The 18,393-nt window shown below is 42.0% G+C and overlaps 1 protein-coding gene across 6 annotated transcripts in view; it reads left to right on the forward strand.

The window, feature by feature from the left end:
• FGF13 (fibroblast growth factor 13) overlaps positions 1-18,393 on the forward strand; it is a 1,035,235-nt gene that overhangs the window by 656,504 nt on the left and 360,338 nt on the right. For 5 of the 6 annotated variants that reach the window (XM_029607781.1, XM_029607784.1, XM_029607783.1 and 2 more), the window contains 2 exons: positions 12,563-12,673; positions 14,489-14,592. In XM_029607781.1, coding sequence (XP_029463641.1) covers positions 12,563-12,673; positions 14,489-14,592 — 215 coding nt within the window. Of the gene's footprint in view, positions 1-10,548; positions 11,127-12,562; positions 12,674-14,488; positions 14,593-18,393 lie in introns of those variants that run through there. The other variant, XM_029607779.1, reaches the window with a different exon arrangement.

Here is an 18,393-nt window from a genome sequence, read left to right on the forward strand (position 1 = left end):
CCTGTAGCAGCTTAGCCCAGCTGACTTCCTTCCCATTGGATGTGAGAAAAACAGAAAACAAGACCGATGCCTTGGAAAGAAGATTTATTCAATTGAACAGAACCCGCCGACTCAGGCCGGGTTTCGCCTTTACGGCTGCATCAGGGGCTCTAGAAAATACAATAAATATTAGGGATGTGAATCGTTTTTCTGACGATTGAAAATATCATACAATATCATACGATATTTTCAAAGTCATCAGAAATCGGGGGCTCCCTGAAACCGATAGGAAAACCCCACAAAATTGTTCGTGGGGTTCTTTTATCGTTTTGGGGAGGGCGGGGAAAAAAGCATGCAGAAACAACCCTAAACCCACCCCAACCCTTTAAAACAGATCCCTTAGCTTCCCCCACCCTCCCGACCCCCCCCCCAAAAAAAAACTTTTTACAAGTACCTGGTGGTCCAGTGGGGGTCCCGGGAGCAATCTCCCGCTCTCGGGCCATCGGCTGCCACTAATCAAAATGGCACCGATGGCCCTTTGCCCTTACCATGTGACAGGCTATCTGTGCCATTGGCCGGACCCTGTCACATGGTAGGAGTAATGGACGGCTGGCACCATCTTTAAAAAATATTGGTGCGGGAGTGTAAGCAGGATGAGCATCATTGCAAAAGTTTTTTTGATAATTAGCTTTAGTCTACCTCCCCGACGTTTTGCTCTTGGTATGGAGAATAGGTCATATAGATTAGTTGGGATCTGATTTGCTAGGACCTGGTCAGTTTTCTTAAACCAGGTTTCGGTGACTGCGATGAAATCAAGTTTTTGGTCCTGAAAATGTCTAATATTAGCATGACTTTTTTTGTTAGTGACTGGGTGTTGATGAGTAGGAAGAGTAGGAATACCATGCTTTTTATAGTCTGGTTGATGGGTATAGCTACCAGTCTTCTGATTTCGTGGATCCTTGGACCCTTGGGCCGAGAAGGAGATCTCCACCTGTACGGAGGCCCCCCACAGGTCCCCTCCATTGGCTGGTGAGGCAGGAGGGTGTCCGAGACCCCTGCTGGGCTTCATCACTACCAGCCCGCGTTCCCCTCAGGTTGAGCCCTTGGGTACCGGGGCCGGCTGGACTTACATGGGGTCTCTGCAGCAGGCTGGAGTCCAAGGGTAGCACAGAACCAAGTCGGTGCCTGGGATGAGGTCGTAGCAAGTGGCATATCTTGTAGTCAGAGTCCAGGCGAGTTGTGGCAGGTGGAGAAGCTTGTAGTCGGTGTCTGGTCCAAGGTCGTGGCAGGCAGCATATTTCTTAGTCAGAGTCCAGGCGAAGTTGTGGCAGCCAGCGAATCTCGTAGTCAGAGTCCGGTCCAAAGTCAGCCAAGGTCAAGCAGAGAGGAGAAAAGGGAAGGAGTGAAGGCGATAACTTGCAGGAAGCAAGGAGACCTGTTGCCAAGCCATCTGCTGGAAGCCAGATACAGCCTTATAAAGGCTGGAACTGTGATGTCATCAGGAAGGGCCGGCAGCATTTTCCTGCCGCCGGCCCTTTAAGGCCCAGGAGGAGGCGTGCATGAGTTCCTAGGAGGAACCGACAGGGGAGTGGCAATCGGCAGCATCCCGGCTGCAGAAGAGGCACCTACAGTCCAAGGATGGGATGGCTTGCATCGGCAGCGGTTCCCCGAAGCTGCCAGAAAACCCGGGCCTGCTGCTGCCGCTGCAGGGCAGCGGGAGGTAAGCAAAACCAGCCGTGAAGCTCAATGGACAGCAAGCATAATATAAATTTTCTAGTTTGTAAATTGCCTTGATTTTACTTGAAACGGCAGTATAACAATACACTAAACTAAACTGGAAAATGCATGCATTGGTTACACTGATTTTTATAGCAAACTTATGTGCATAATTTCTCATTGAAAATTATCCCCACCAAATTTACCCGCACACAATTACCCAGCTATTTGTAAATGCAGAAATCTTTGGAAAAAAGGTACATGCATATATTTGCAAATGCAAAAGTATACGTGTAAGTACAAACCCTTCCCTAACTGCTCTACCCATGGAAATGCCTTTGAAAATTATCCTATTACAAAATATAATGACATAGAATTTCCCATTTCTTATTGCAGAATATACCTTCATACTACCCCAGGAAACTAGGGACAATTTATTTTCATACGCTGTCCATTTTGTGTGCCTATTTAGTGACAGCCCTGTACACGCAGACTTGGTACCAGATTTTCACATGGAACATATTCCCATAAGTTTGTTTTCAAAATTCAAGCATAAGTGCCATGTGGGTGAATTTCGGTGCAAACTTTTCAAAATGGAAATGTATGTGCATAATTTGCAATTGTGTCCCGAAATGTCTCTTTTCCATTCTAGATCAGAAAGTTGTTTACTAATGAGGATGTTTGGGAAGATACAGGTTCCAGAGATGGTTTTCAGGGATGATTAGTCAGACGAACTGAACAAAATCACTGTGAACCTGGAAGATGTAGTAGGCCACATTGACAAACTAAAGAGTAGCAAATCACCTGGACCGGATGGTATGCATCCCAGGGTACAGAAGGAACTAAAAAATGAAATTTCTGATCTATTAGTTAAAATTTGTAACCTATCATTAAAATCATCCATTGTACCTAAAGACTGGAGGGTGGCCAGTGTAACCCCAATATTTAAAAAAGGCTCCAGGGGCGATCCAGATAACTATAGACCAGTGAGCCTGACTTCAGTGCCTGAAAAAATAGTGGAAACTATTCTCAAGATCAAAATTGTAGAGCATGTAGAAAGACATGGTTTAATGGAACACAGTCAACATGAATTTACCCAAGGGAAGTCTTGCCTAACAAATCTGCTTCATTTTTTTGAAGGGGTTAATAAACATGTGGATAAAGGTGAACTGGTAGATGTAGTGTATTTGGATTTTCAGAAGGCGTTTGACAAAGTCCCACATGAGAGGCTTCTAAGAAAACTAAAATGTCATGGGATAGGAGGCGATGTCCTTTCGTGGATTACAAACTGGTTAAAAGACAGGAAACAGAGAGTAGGATTAAATGGTCAATTTTCTCAGTTGAAAAGGGTAAACAGTGGTGCCTCAGGGATCTGTACTTGAATCGGTGCTTTTCAATATATATATATAAATGATCTGGAAAGGAATACGACGAGTGAGGTTATCAAATTTGTGGATGATACAAAATTATTCAGAGTAGTTAAATCACAAGCAGATTATGATACATTACAGGAGGACTTTGCAAGACTGGAAGATTGGGCATCCAAATGGCAGATGAAATTTAATGTGGACAAGTGCAAGGTGTTGCATATAGGGAAAAATAATCCATGCTATAGTTACATGATGTTAGGTTCCATATTAGGAACTACCACCCAGGAAAAAGATCTAGGCATCATAGTGGATAATACTTTAAAATCGTCGGCTCAGTGTGCTGCAGCAGTCAAAAAAGCAAACAGAATGTTGGGAATTATTAGAAAGGGAATGGTGAATAAAACGGAAAATGTCATAATGCCTCTGTATCGCTCCATGGTGAGACCGCACTTTGAATACTGTGTACAATTCTGGTCGCCACATCGCAAAAAAGATATAATTGCGATGGAGATGGTACAGAGAAGGGCTACCAAAATGATAAAGGGGCTGGAACAGCTCCCCTATGAGGAAAGGCTGAAGAGGTTAGGGCTTTTCAGCTTGGAGAAGAGACGGCTGAGGGGGGATATAATAGAGGTGTTTAAAATCATGAGAGGTCTAGAACGGGTAGATGTGAATCGGTTATTTACTCTTTTAGATAGTAGAAAGACTAGGGGGCACTCCATGAAAGTAGCATGTGGCACATTTAAAACTAATTGGAGAAAGTTCTTTTTTACTCAACGCACAATTAAACTCTGGAATTTGTTGCCAGGGGATGTGGTTAGTGCAGTTAGTATAGCTGTGTTAAAAAAGGATTGGATAAGTTCTTGGAGGAGAAGTCCATTACCTGCTATTAATTAAGTTGACTTAGAAAATAGCCACTGCTATTAATAGCAACGGTAATATGAAATAGACTTAGTTTTTGGGTACTTGCCAGGTTCTTATGTCCTGGATTGGCCACTGTTGGAAACAGGATGCTGGGCTTGATGGACCCTTGGTCTGACCCAGTATGGCATGTTCTTATGTTCTTACACCCAGCTCCGCATAATATGGGCAGGCTGAAGTGGTGCTAACAAACAGACCGATGCAATATTGGCTAGGGATGTGAATCGTGTGCCCGATCATCTTAACGATCGGGTTCGGCTGGAGGGAGAAAAAAATCTGATCGGTGGAGATGTGAATCAGAATCGGTTCCGATTCACATCGTTAATTTTTTTTTTTAGTGAGGCCCGACCCTTTAAAATTGACCCCTTACCTTCCTCCACCCTCCTGAACCCCCCCAAAACCTTTTACGAGTACCTGGTGGTCCAGTAGGGGTGTGGGGACCGATCTCCCACTCTCGGGTCATCAGCGCCATTTTGGCTGCCACTCAAAAATGGCGCCGATGGCCCGATAAAAGAAACACCTACCTGACCCTTTAAAAATGATCCCCCCAAAACATTTTAAAATTACCTGGTGGTCCAGTGGTGGTCCCGGGAGCGATCTCCCATTCTCAGGCCGTCGGCTGCCACTCATAAAAATGGCGCAGATGGCCCTTTGCCCTTACCATGTGACAGGGTATCCATGCCATTGGCCGGCCCCTGTCACATGGTAGGAGCACTGGATGGCCGGCGCCTGAGAATGGGAGATCGCTCCCGGGACCACCACTGGACCACCAGGTAATTTTAAAATGTTTTGGGGGGATCGGGAGGGTGGGGGAAGCTAAGGGGATATTTTTAAAGGGTCGGGGTGGGTCTTTTTTTTATCGGGCCATCTGTGCCATTTTTGATGGCCCGAGAGCGGTCCCTGCGCCCCCACTGGACCACCAGGTACTCGTAAAAAGTTTTGGGGGGGTTCGGGAGGGTGGGGGAAGGTAAGGGATTAGTTTTATAGGGTCGGGGTGGGTTTAGGGGTTGTTTTGGTGTGCTGTTTTCCCGCCCTCCCCCCAAATAACTCCCGTTAGTGGACACTAACGGGAGTAACAATTTTTCACGATAAATTGGGAAAATTTCTATTGTATCGCGCACTCTAACAATTTTTGATGATTTAAAAAGTATCGGACGATTTTTTAAATTGTCAAAAAACGATTCACATCCCTAATATTGGCACGTGGAAAATGGGCACTCATGATTTAGCGCCTACTCTCCTAACACATGCTGATCAGCCTCTCTGGTGCACCCAATGCAACATGCAAATGGGCTGCCGGAGTAAAAAGAAGGCGCTAGGAGAAACTTTTTTTTTTTTTTACAATTTGTTTTCTCCCAAGACAGAGACATGTTACTGAAAGCTTTTGTTCGTAATAGAACATCTCAGTTTTTTGGTCAGCTGGTTTGGGTCTTTCCAGACATTGCACTTTCCACTCAGGAACGTAGAAAAAAATTCCTAGCTATGCAAGCTGAAGTAATTGCCCTAGGTGCCAGGTTTAATCTCAGGTTTCCATGTCAATGTATAGTGAATATGCAGGGTGTAAAAAATGTTTACTTAGAACCAGAATTTCTGCGTAATTTCTTAGATGCACGTAACTTGAGCTCTCCAGTTTAATTTGTTTTGAGTACGGATTGAAATGGAATAAATTTCCATGACTGCCTCTATAACTTATTATATCTTTACTTTTTATTTTTTCTTGTAAATCCGCTTAAATTTATTTATACCTTGGAATTTCTTTTACTTTAATATTACATAGGAAAATGAACTAGCAGTTAGAAATTATGTTAGATAAATTTTTTCTTTGTAATTGTTTACTTTATTATGTTTGAGTGTAGTAAACTGCAATTCCTATTTGTATTTTTCTTTTAAATTTACCTGTAATGTTTGGTAAAAATTCCATAAATAAATATATATAAAAAAAAAAAAAAGGAGGCGCTAGGAGAAACTGTGCACCCCTAGCACCTCCTCGGCAGCGGGAGCCCAGGAAAGGTAGCTGTCAGCAGGCCAGGTTAGGAAAATGGACACTCGTTAATTGAGCATCTGTTTTCCTAACCTGACCACCAGCACACTTAAAAAAAAAAATTTTTAAACATTCTCCTTTTTCTGTTCCTCTGACTTAAAATCTCCATGATATTAAGTTGGAAGAAGTACAGAAAAGCTTTTCTGTCAACCTTTTGGGCTCCTCCATCTTTTTAAAGATGGCGCCGGCCATCCAGTGCTCCCTCCATGTGACAGGGGCCGGCCAATGGCACGGATACCCTGTCACATGGTAAGGGCAAAGACCATCGGCGCCATTTTGATTAGTGGCAGCCGACGGCCCGATCCCGGGAGATCGCTCCCGGTACCCTCACTGGACCACCAGGTACTTGTAAAATGTTTTTGGGGGGGTCAGGAGAGTGGGGGAAGCAAAGGGATTAGTTTTAAAGGGTCAGGGTGGGTTTTTTGTTTATCGGCTTCGGCGCAGCCGATAAACAAAACTGCTATCGGGCCTGATGAAAAAAAACCCACATGTGAATTGGAACCGGAATCCGAACCGATTCCGCTTCCAATTCACATCTCTATCTAGCAGCGTTATATTTTCAGGATTGACTGTCTCTTCAATAGAGTCCAAGCAATTATCAGATATCTCACTTCCTTCCACATTTGTGGGACAAGACCCATCCTGAACTGCTGGTAGTTCTGCTATAAAGGCCAATGATGTTAAAGCCAATGGGGTAGATTTTCAAATAGCGCGAATTGGCCTACTTTTGCTGGCGCATCAGGCGCAAGCAAAAGTAAGCTGGATTTTAGTAGATACGCGCAGAGCCGCGCGTATCTGCTAAAAACCTGGATCGGCGCGCGCAAGGCTATTGATTTTGTATAGCCGGCACGCACCGAACCGCGCAGCCTACCCCCGTTCCCTCCGAGGCCGCTCCGAAATCGGAGCAGCCTCGGAGGGAACTTCCTTTTGCCCTCCCCTCACCTTCCCCTCCCTTCCCCTACCTAACCCACCCACCAGGCCCCGTCTAAGCCCCCCCCCTTACATTTGTCGGGGGGGGGGCTTAGACGGGGCCTCTGGGAGGCGTAAATCCCCGTGTGCCAGCGGGCCTCTTGCGCGCCGGGACGCGACCTGGGGGCGGGTACGGAGGGCGCGGCCACGCCCCTGGACCGCCCCGGGCCGTAGCCACGCCCCCGTATCCGCCCCAAAACGCTGCTGATACGCCCCCTAAACGCCGCGATGACCGGGCCCGCCCCGACACGCCCCCCTCGGAGAACCCCGGGACTTACGCGAGTCCCGGGGCTCTGCGCGCGCCGGTAGGCTCACCGGCGCGCAGGGCCCTGCTCGCCTAAATCCGCCCGGATTTGGGCGGATTTAGGCGAGCAGGGCTCTGAAAATCCACCCCAATGACTCTGGGGCATTTAAATCTTTTGCCCCATTGTTAATAACAGAAATATTGGGATTCTGGTCTGTGGCAGGACTGATTGAGGCTCCCGAAGAGAAGATATATCTGGGATAGCCTCCCTGGAGGGTTGACTCATCCGTCTGACAAGATGTTGATCCATCGGCCAAGAACTTCTTTCCTGGTTGGAGTAGACACTACCATTCTTGCCTTCCTCTTCCTTCCCATTGAAGTCCACTCTCTCGCAGAAAATTTGTTGAAACAATTTCTCTCCCAGGGGCGCGCCCCTTTGGTGCGCGGCTTCGGCAGCGCGCTGGCGGCTGCGCGCCGCTGCACCCGAGTTTAAGTAGGTGCAGCCGGGACCCCGATGACATCAGAGATAGGCGGGGTCGAGTCATGTCGAGTCAGCGAACCTCCTTCTGACTGTCCGTTCTGGCCAAGCAGCTCCTGGCACGCTGATCTCTCTCACGGTGTGCCTCTCCTTCTTCAAGGCTCCCGCTTTCCACACCGCTGTACCCGAGTTTAAGTAGGTGCAGCCAGGACCCCGATGATTTCAGAGGTAGGCGGGGTCAGGTCGGATCGGGTCGAGTCGGCGAACCTCCTTCTCACCGTCCGTTCAGGGGAGGCGTTAATTTTTGACAGTAAAAATGTGCATGTTTGTTTTTTTTGGGGTTTTTTTGCATCGAGGGAATCTTCAACATGAACTTTCATGTGATGAGCGCTCTTAGCTACATGCTATATTGGATGTGTTTTGGACGTTCTAACCCCCATTTTGCATTGGGTGTAATGGACACATGTCCAAAATGTGCATCCAATCGCTTGTTAAGCCATGTGCTGCAGCCAGCGCATGACATGGCATCGGCCTGAAAGAGGAAAAACCCTGGCAGTTACTCTTGGGGTCAGTGCCATCATTTCACAGGCAATAGCTCCTCCTGAAAGGTTTCGTTGTTAAGTCAAGTTCTGTTTTAAAATGGAAACTGTACCCTCTTATGCTGGTCAAGTTCTTGATTCAACTGGTTTTGTCTGAGACAAAGCTTTGTTGGCAGTTTCATGTGTTATACCTAAAGAAAAGTTATGCCTTATTTCTTCTCGGAGAAGTGTTGTTGCCTTGCTATTCATTGAGAAGAGGTGACAGGAGGGATCCAGACAGGACCCAAAGTGGAAATGTATGGTGGCCTATGTGAAGTTTTAAACAATGAAGCATGTTAGTGGAATGTTTATTGAAATTTAAATGCAAGCCTGGTATTTCAAACTATATCACTGAAACTCTCCGAGCCACCCAACCCAATCTTCCTGTAACAACTCTTTCTGCTGTGGCTGAAAAGTATTTTAAAGGATATGAATATTTTCAGGCAATTGGAAATCCACTGATATGCAGTCATCAATTTTACCCACACAGATCCTGACTAACCTTGGAAAATGTTCTCCTGATCTGAGTAATGAATCTCAGGGACAGAAAGAAGTTCTGGTTGGAGAAAGAATGAAAATATAGCAATTGGTTTTGTGTTTCTCCAGGAATCTGATTGAAAGAGAGATGGAAATTTTGTGCCCCAAAACACTCACCACACCTGCCATGCACTTTTAAATATTCTTTTGAAACACTTGCTAGGGATATGCATTTGTTAGAAATAAATTTGCAATCTAGATTGAAAATGGCCTTTTTTTTGTTTGGTTCATTTCAAATTAAACCAATTCCTATTGGTCCCAATAAACTAAAACATTTTTTGTTTTTTTTTTCGGCAAATAGTACACAGTATTTCCTGAGAGATTTTAAGAAACATGTGGCGCCCCCATCCCTCACCACCCACGCACACCCTCCTACCACTTCAGTAGTGAGAGGCCACATGTAGAAGGGGGCAGATGCGATCCCTTTAAAAATAGTGTTGTTTTACAGCCATATCTGGTAAGGCTGTGTTATTTTATAGCTGCAAACATGGTGCCGGCGGGCCCTGAGGATGGTGAGGCAGGAGCAACTGGGAATCACTCCTGCACCTTTGTACATGTGGACCAGTGCTAGGGAAGGAGTAAGGGGCAAAGGGGAGGGGGGGGGGAAGGGGTCTTTTTTATTTAATGTTTATGTTGCTTTGGCAAATCTACCAGACTAAAATAACAATTTAACACAATTATTCCTGAATCTTCCCCCCTCCCAGAAATAAAAAAACAAACATAAATTTGGCCTCTACATCCCTAACATTTGTTACAATCCATAACACATTTCAACTTTATTCCTTGAAAACACATCCTTGTGTAAACACTAAATAGTAAGGATTAATTAATAACATCCACAACAACAAAAAATGGAATATTCAGTCAACTTTTCAAGCAGCAGACAAGGAATACATAAAACATCTATTTCATGTAAATTAGATGCTATATAGAAATCTTCCATCACACTAATCTCATGCTTAACACAGTAGGTAAAGAAACCCTCTTTGCTGGGCAGCACATAGTTAAAAAAAAAAAAAAGTAAATATTCAGAGGGAAAATCAGACAGGCCAATCAGAGACTGTCTAAAGTGGCCAATGAGAAGCTGGATTTTACATCTCAAGTTGAGTAACTGGTTCTGCTGGCAGGAGCAGGGTCCTGTGGAGGATAATTGATAATACCTTTCTCTCGCCGGGAGGTGGCTCCGGCGAGCAGGATCCAGCCATCTCTAGAGGGCTCAACCTGACTTGCGAAGCCTCTGCATGTAGCCCGCGCAGGCTGCAATTTACTCTCTCAAATCAACCACTGCCGTAGCTGCATGTGCTTTTCCGGGGCTATGCAAAAAAAGTAACTGAAGACAGGCAGCAAGAAGAGCGTACAGGTTTGTTTGCTTTTCATTGAAAAGAAGAGGAGAGCCGTTCCATCTGCAGTTTCTTTTCTCTGTCTCTGGCACCCCAGTTACAAGTGGCTTTGGTGCCTGAAGATTGCTGCAGTGCGAGCCCTTACCACCGAGAATCCCGGAGAAGCTGCCTTTCATTGAATGGCTAGGGTTGCAGGGCGAAAGCTAAAATGCATGGCACAAAGGAAAGACGATTGATCCAGGATCTTAGCTTAGCTGATAATAAGACTTAAAACATTCTAGGATGCCTCCTCCGACCAGTCTGTGACATTGACTGGCAAACTGTTTTTTGTTTTTTTTTTTGTTTTACAAAAATGATAATCGCAGTTCTCTTCTAAGGAGAAAGAAGAAAAAGAAAAAAAAAAAACAACCCCCCAAACCAGCTCTGATATTGTGAACTCTTAACAGGTGTCAGAATTTGAAGAGTTGTAATCATCGTGAGGGCAAAAGGTGCGAATTGTATGACCATCCCAGTGAATGTGTCTGCAGTGAGTGGACCCAAATCACCACGGTGTTGTTTTTCTGAAGATAAAACACCAAGAATGAATCGTGATTGCCTCCTGGGTGTCACCAGAAGCCTGCCTGCAGCTTCACGCTCACTTTCCAGTCTTGGGCTGTGAAAAGTGAAGCAGCATCGAGCAAGTCTCTGCTGCAGAAAAACATTTTTTTTTTTTTTTTTTTTTTGGCTTCAGCCAGCCTGTCCTGGGTCTTGGTGAGGGACATTAGCCATGGCTGCTGCCATCGCCAGCTCTTTGATCAGGCAGAAGAGACAAGCCCGAGAACGGGAGAAATCCAATGCCTGCAAATGCTCCAGCAGCCCCAGCAAAGGCAAAGGAAACTGTGAGAAAAACAAACTCAGTGTGTTTTCTCGGGTCAAACTCTTTGGCTCTAAGAAAAGGAGAAGAAGGCGACCAGGTTGGAAGACCTTTTTATTATTATTATCATTATTAAATGTGCTGCTTTGTCTTCCCTGAAGCGCATTGGTGCACACGCATTGGGATTTCATTAATTGTAGCCAATTATTTGAATTCACAAAGACGTGATGCAAATAGTCATTTGCATTTATATTCTCAAAACGAATAGATTGGTCAAATAAATATAGTACCTATGAAATTCTAGAAGCATTTAATCTTAACTTTTGTTTAGTTGTTGTTTGTTTTTGTTTTTTTTTTTGTGGGGGGCTATTGGCTGGGGGTGGGTATTTGTTTTATTATGGTAAGGAAATAGTAAAAAATGGGAATTCCAGGTACAGTTTGTTGTTAAAAAAGAAAAGAAACCTACTTGTCATTAACATACAGTTCTCCTACATACACTACCAACCAACCACCCCACCAGAGCTCTCTCTGGCTTAGAAAGGGACCCCCCAACTAGGACCTTCAACAGTGATAGATTTTGTGTTTCACTTTGAATTGCAAAGCACAGGCTTTGACCCTTTCTGACATGGTTTGCCAGAAAAGAAGGGTTCTGTGTGCCTGCCCTTATGATATGAAATTTGCATCTCTCTGGCCTGCTTATCAAAGCATGCTAATGAAGTGGCACTGCATTAACAAAATGCTTAATGAACACATAGCTTCCTACAGTAATGGAATAAAGATAAGGCAGACTGTTTCTTGCTTTTTTTTTTTTTTTTTTTTAACTGTGTTGTTGGATCCCAGGAACTTATATTCAATAACTGGGTTTTTTTTTTAAATGTTTCTATGTGCAGTTTAATTTCAGCTGGCTGCTTATTTGTCAAGACTCCTGGAAATCATTCTTGGCAGAAGCCTGGCTTAGATTAATTGTTCAGTAGTAATGATCAGGGTAGATTTAATCAAGGCTTCATGGAAACCAGATTGCTTTTTTAAATGATTGATGCTGGAGCCTGGCTTAGATAATTATTACACTTATTTTCTAAAAATCACATATAAAAAAACCACAATCTTTCATTTTTCTCACTGCAGATTTTTTTTTTTTTATTTTTGCTATCTTGTGGTGTTAGTCTGTTTGGTGGCATCAGGTGATTCACGAACCACCTAAATGCTACCCAGTCAGTTAACTAGAGATTGATTTTCTCAGATGAAGAAGCTCACAAGAACTCCACTATCAGCTAAGATCCATTTCTGAATGTGAGAAACCATTGATTACTAATTGTGTGGTCCTGCACTGCGTATGTCCAAGGTCTCTGGCTATTCACCGTGGTAGCGCTGAACTCTCACCCAGACGTATATGTATGGTTATCATGTCAGGAAAGCTGCACATATTAAAGGATATGTATTGATGCAAATTCAAAGGCTCCATTTGCAACCTGACATGTAAATTCAAATGCAAATCATGTGCATTGATTTTTAAATAAGGGTTTTCCTTTCTTGCAGAGCCTCAGCTTAAAGGTATAGTAACAAAACTCTACAGTAGACAAGGATACCACTTACAATTACAAGCAGATGGAACGATTGATGGAACAAAAGAAGAAGAAAGTACTTACAGTAAGTAGCATTAGTATGGATGAGAAATACTTCAGCTGGTTCTGTATCATATGAAGTTCTAGTGTTGAAGATGGCCCATCATGCTAACAGAATGGAACTTGCTAACAGAGCTCTCTGCATTTCATTTCATACCAGTTAAAAAAAATGCACAAAAATCTGTTATCATAAACTAATTTATTCTTTGCTGGGGAGTAATAATGCAATTCTATTGCCACCATTGCAATATTGTTTTAAAATCAAAATATGATTTATAACAATCTAATGGCGAAGAAATAGTATAATTGTTCTCAAGATTTTTTTAAACCTTTATTTTCAAAACTTTATGGTTGAATAAAAAAAAAAGCAATAAAAAATTAATGTGCACAACTCATGGCCATGTCTAAAGGAGGCATAAAAAACAGAAAACATTTAAGGATGCTGCCATTTGTCTGAAAAGCATTCCAAATGTTATCACCATGGTGATCCAGACAGGTCTGGAGCAGTCCTTTTCAATTTTATTTTATTTTATCACAGAAGATGTTTACCCACACATCCTGCCAGATCTAGAATGCTGCTCCTTCCACAATGAAGCAGAGATCTCTAGTTATCAGAACTCATTGCTATTTCAGATCGCACACAATCTATTTTCAGGATAATTCTCTTTTATGCAATATGCTTCAAGCACATTTCCTCTAGCTTTGAGTTAAAGCAATATTTTACATTGTTTTTAAAATGATCAAACTAAGAATAAATAGTACAATAAACACAAACATTTCTTGAGCAGGTTTTATTTATTTATTTATTTATTTGATCACTAATGGTTTTATGCAGTTTTTGGATATTTCCATTATCAAAGTAAACTGAAAGGAAACACTGTGTTTCAGTTCTAATGTTTTCCTGGTAGGTAACATGCCTGGTGAATGCACTGCAAATACAATCATACCTTCATCCACCAATAGGGAGGCAGCAACACTGATAGTCTAGATATTTCTCCACAGTGTGTGTTTGGATACACATCTAGTCTCCAGGATATTTTACACAGGCAGAAAATGGAAGTAATCTGACTGAGCAGGTCCCTAGCACATGAAAACCTATCCATAATTAACAATTTCTCTCAATAAAGCCCCTTCAAGAAGCAGCTTCTCTTAGCCAAGTATAAGATACATTTTGTTTCATTGTACTGCATCGATTTCATGAACTTTGTTCTTTTTCAATGTGCAAATAATTATATTTAGATCTGATGATCCAGATCAGGCTAGCTGCTGCTGTCATAGCTAATTCTAGAAATGGTGTTTTTCTGCAAAATCTGATTATGTCTGGAGAAGTTGTAGTCCTAACTATCAAGTCTTCCTAATTTTGCTTAGGTATAAATCTGTAAAGAAAATACATTAATGGTTTGTGTGCAAGAATAGGGAAGATCCAATTTGATTGCCTTCCAGCAATATTTGGAAGAAAATGAACTTTGAAACAAATTTTATTTTTCATCTCTTTACAAGCAGAAGATTCAGAACCTATATAATAATATTTTTTTTTACTGTGATATTATATAGCTAATATCTTCTTTCTCAACTGGTACCTTCAACAAGGAGAGATTTTATATTTCACTTTGAATTTCAAATAGTTGTTTGGCCCATTCAGACATGGTATGCAAAAACAGAAGGGCTCTGTATGCTTGAGCTTCCTAGCTTATGAATAAATTAAATTTCAACTATTTAAAAAAAAAAATGGTTTCTTTGAAACATTACTGGTGACATTTATTGGCTGCATGCACAGATAACCAGTTTGATGCCCTTATCATATTTTATAATAGCCTTTTATTTTTCTGTCCTTCCGCAGCTTTATTTAACCTTATACCTGTGGGTTTACGAGTGGTGGCTATACAAGGGGTTCAAACAAAATTATATTTGGCAATGAACAGTGAAGGATACTTATATACATCAGTAAGTATGCAATCTCTTTGGGTTTATGAGAAACAGGGAGGAGGGCTTTGAAAGTATACAGTCTAAAGCATGTCTCTATGGTATGAAATTGCAAATCAAATGTGATCTTTATGGACTGGAACCATCTCAGAGTTGTCAATGGATGCACTGAATTCTAAGCACAGGGTGAGATTAAAATTGGTTCTGATATATACTGGGCTAAATCATGAAATATTTGGGAACCTTTTAAAAGGGTGGAAATAGTTAACCCACTAGATGAGTCCATTTATAGCTAAGTGGATGTTTAACTTTCACAAAGTATGTGCAAACATTGAACCACAAGAAAAGGGGTGTTCCAGGGATTGTTTCAGAGGTGTGATTGGAAAGTGCATGCATATGTTTCAATTTAAAGAATATATGTGCAGAGTAGAGATGTCACTAATGGGAATACTTTAAACCGTCATGTAACTCCTACTCCTTGTCAAAGTAAGTGCATACTTGTAGCCATACAAACACAGTGTGCATGGATACCTTGTGTTTGAAAATCAGATGGATTTAAGTGGGCTGAAAAATATACTCATACATTGCCAGTTAGACATCTTATTGCAAGTTTACCCCACTCTGTGAATGAAATATCAATAACTAGAGTTACTATTTTTGGATGAACCATGATTTATAGAAATCTAGTATCACAAGAGGGATCTGCATGTTCTTCAGATCTCCTGTACTAGAACAATACTTTTGTTTATTTTTATGTTGCATTAATTAAAGTTATCATAATCTACAAATAATCAACTATTTCTAAACAGTTTTGTATTTATTTAATGCTTCCTAAAATAATCTTGAATAGAATTTCTGTATAAGAGAGAAATATTATGGACTAAATTTAAGAAGAAAAACACATGTAGAATTCAATAAAATGGCATGAAACTAAACTGAATTGTCTTCATATATTTTACCCCATCAGAAAGTTTGTGTGTTAATTCCTCGTGTTCATATTTTAGGTTAGGGATGACCAACTTGGACTCTAGATCTAAAAACAGGTCAATTTTCCTGATGTTCACAGTGGAATATGGCTGAAATGAGGTCTAAGAGCCAGGTTAATCTGTATATTTTGGATATTCTGAAAACCAGACCTGTTTGCAAGCTGAAGTAGCAGAACTCATCAGGATGTATGGGGAGGGCAGTTTTCAATCAAACTCCTACTTCTCTGCCTCTTTCCTGTGTTTTATCCAGTGTAAGTCTGCAGACCACTTTGGCTTGGTCCAAGTTTCTCTGGTTCACAGATTCCTGGAACAGAATTGGTTCTAGAATGCAGGATGATGCACCCATGGGTTTCTGGGGTAGGACACAAGGAACCACCACTCTGGAGACAGGATTTTTAATGAAATCTTTTTTGAAGCACAAGTATGCATTTTTATCCAGGGTCAGTCCCTGATGTATTTAAAGGCAGCACTATCTTTTTGAAACGTTTTTATGTCTTAATTTCCCATACAGATTAACCTGCCAATTCCCTTTCCTTTCTATCTGGCATTTTAGCTCAGTTCTTGGAAGTCATGCCAACATTTTTGGAATATATTGCTAATTTCACTAGTGTTCCTTAAAAGTGAGAGAAGGTGGAGGAGCCTATGTTTTGCCCAGCTTCATAAATGAAGAGTGGGCTCTATCTTACACCACATGGCAATGAAAGCTAGCACATTTTTTAACAATGCATCACAGTCCAAATGTGTAGGATTTGAAAGACAGTCAACAACTGAGAACCTCATTAACTGCCATGTTCAAGGATTAGTACATTAATTAATAATTTCACTTAGCAATCTGTTTGATTTTCTCCATGGATTAATGAAGAATGTCTGATTATTGTTTAATGAATACAGCCTGGCCCTACTGCCAATTTGGTGTAATAAGAAGATAGTATATTTCTTTGTACAAACAGTTCTTTATCTTAACTCTTCACAGGATACATAGCTACTCTCCACAGTGTATACAAAACTAGCTAGTGATCAGTATACACCCAATTCTTCAGAGCAGCAAGAGGTTCAATTATGGCATAGAAGAAAATTTGTTTGCTAAAAGAACGTATTCCTTTTTTAACAAAATGAACAGGTCTACTAAACAAAAACAATATTTTATGGAAACAGCAGAATCTTCTTACTATAACAATTAGTAGCTACCAGACATAGTTACGTGGACTTCTGTTATTTAAAAAGCAGGCGTGCAAAAAACTGCACAAAAGTAAATCTCCCCAATATGGCCCAATTTTTTCATTTTTGCATTGTAGGCTGATCATCTCTAAGTATATTTGCTCATTTTTACAGTTTAAAATTTTGTAGGACAAAGGCCATAATCTTTAGTCTGAGTGAGGATATTTGTCTATTGTATTCAACTTCTATGCACGTTAAGCATACTCTCATGATTTTGATTTTCATACATGCCTATATCTTTTGACATTGTAGCAATTAAGAATATATCTACTTCATTTTGGATATTTAAATAAAAGATTTTTCAAATGTATCCAAGGGTAGACCATTCCAGAGATCTATCACCTATTAGGGATGTGAATCGTTTTTTGACGATTTAAAATATCGTCCGATATATTTTAAATCGTCAAAAATCGTTAGAGCCATGATACAATAACAATTCCCCCGATTTATCATCAAAAAATCGTAAATCGGGGGAAGTGGGAGGGGAAGGGGGAGGGTGGGAAAACCGGCACACTAAAACACCCTAAAACCCACCCCGACCCTTTAAAATAAATCCCTCACCCTCCCGAACCCCCCCAAAATGCCTTAAATTACCTGGGGGTCCAGCGGGGGTCCGGAACGACCTCCTGCAATCGAATCGTGTTGTCTTCAGCCGGCACCATTTTGCGCCGCCATTTTGCAAAATGGCGGCGCAAAATGGCGCCAGCCGTAGACAACACGATTCGACTGCAGGAGGTCGTTCCGGACCCCTGCTGGACTTTTGGCAAGTCTTGTGGGGGTCAGGAGGCCCCCCCAAGCTGGCCAAAAGTCCCTGGGGGTCCAGCGGGGGTCCGAGAGCGATCTCCTGCCGCGAATCGTTTTTCCGTACCGAAAATGGCGCCGGCCGAAGACAACACGATTCGATTGCAGGAGGTCATTCCAGAACCCCGCTGGACCCCCAGGTAATTTAAGGCATTTTGGGGGGGTTCGGGAGGGTGGGGGATTTATTTTAAAGGGTCGGGGTGGGTTTTAGGGTGTTTTAGTGTGCCGGTTCACGATTTTAACGATGTTAACGATATTTTAAAAACCCAAACGGCGACGATACGATTCCCTCCCCCTCCCAGCTGAAATCGATCGTTAAGACGATCGAGGACATGATTCACATCTCTATCACCTATCTTTTTTTTTTTTTTTTTTAATCTGTGTTTTCTGGTTTTACTGTTATCTGATAAGGGGGCTTGTGTGGTCTCAAATATTCATATGTAGAAATATTGTAATAAGATTTATGTCTCATGTCCAAAAATATAGCAAAAACTCTATTAATATTCCAGTTTCTCCAGGATCAATGGTGCTGATTTTCAGGTAGATCTAGCCAGCTAGATGACTTGGTTGAAGATTTCACCCTGTTGGGTAGCTAAATTTAATCAGCCAATTTCCGTAGGCAGATAGATTTAGCCACTCAAAAAGTGGATTACCCTAGTGCATTCCCACATTTGGGAGAAGGACTTACCTAGCTAACATTGCTTTTTCAGTGCTAGATGGGAGAGTTCAACTGCCTAATCATGAGCAAACAAATGGCAGGTATAAATCTAAGTTTTTTTCCAGTCATATTTTGGTGACTTCTCAGCTGCAGCTAGTT

This window comes from Rhinatrema bivittatum, chromosome 6 (assembly GCF_901001135.1).
Source record: "Rhinatrema bivittatum chromosome 6, aRhiBiv1.1, whole genome shotgun sequence".
In the NCBI taxonomy this organism is placed as follows: domain Eukaryota; kingdom Metazoa; phylum Chordata; class Amphibia; order Gymnophiona; family Rhinatrematidae; genus Rhinatrema; species Rhinatrema bivittatum.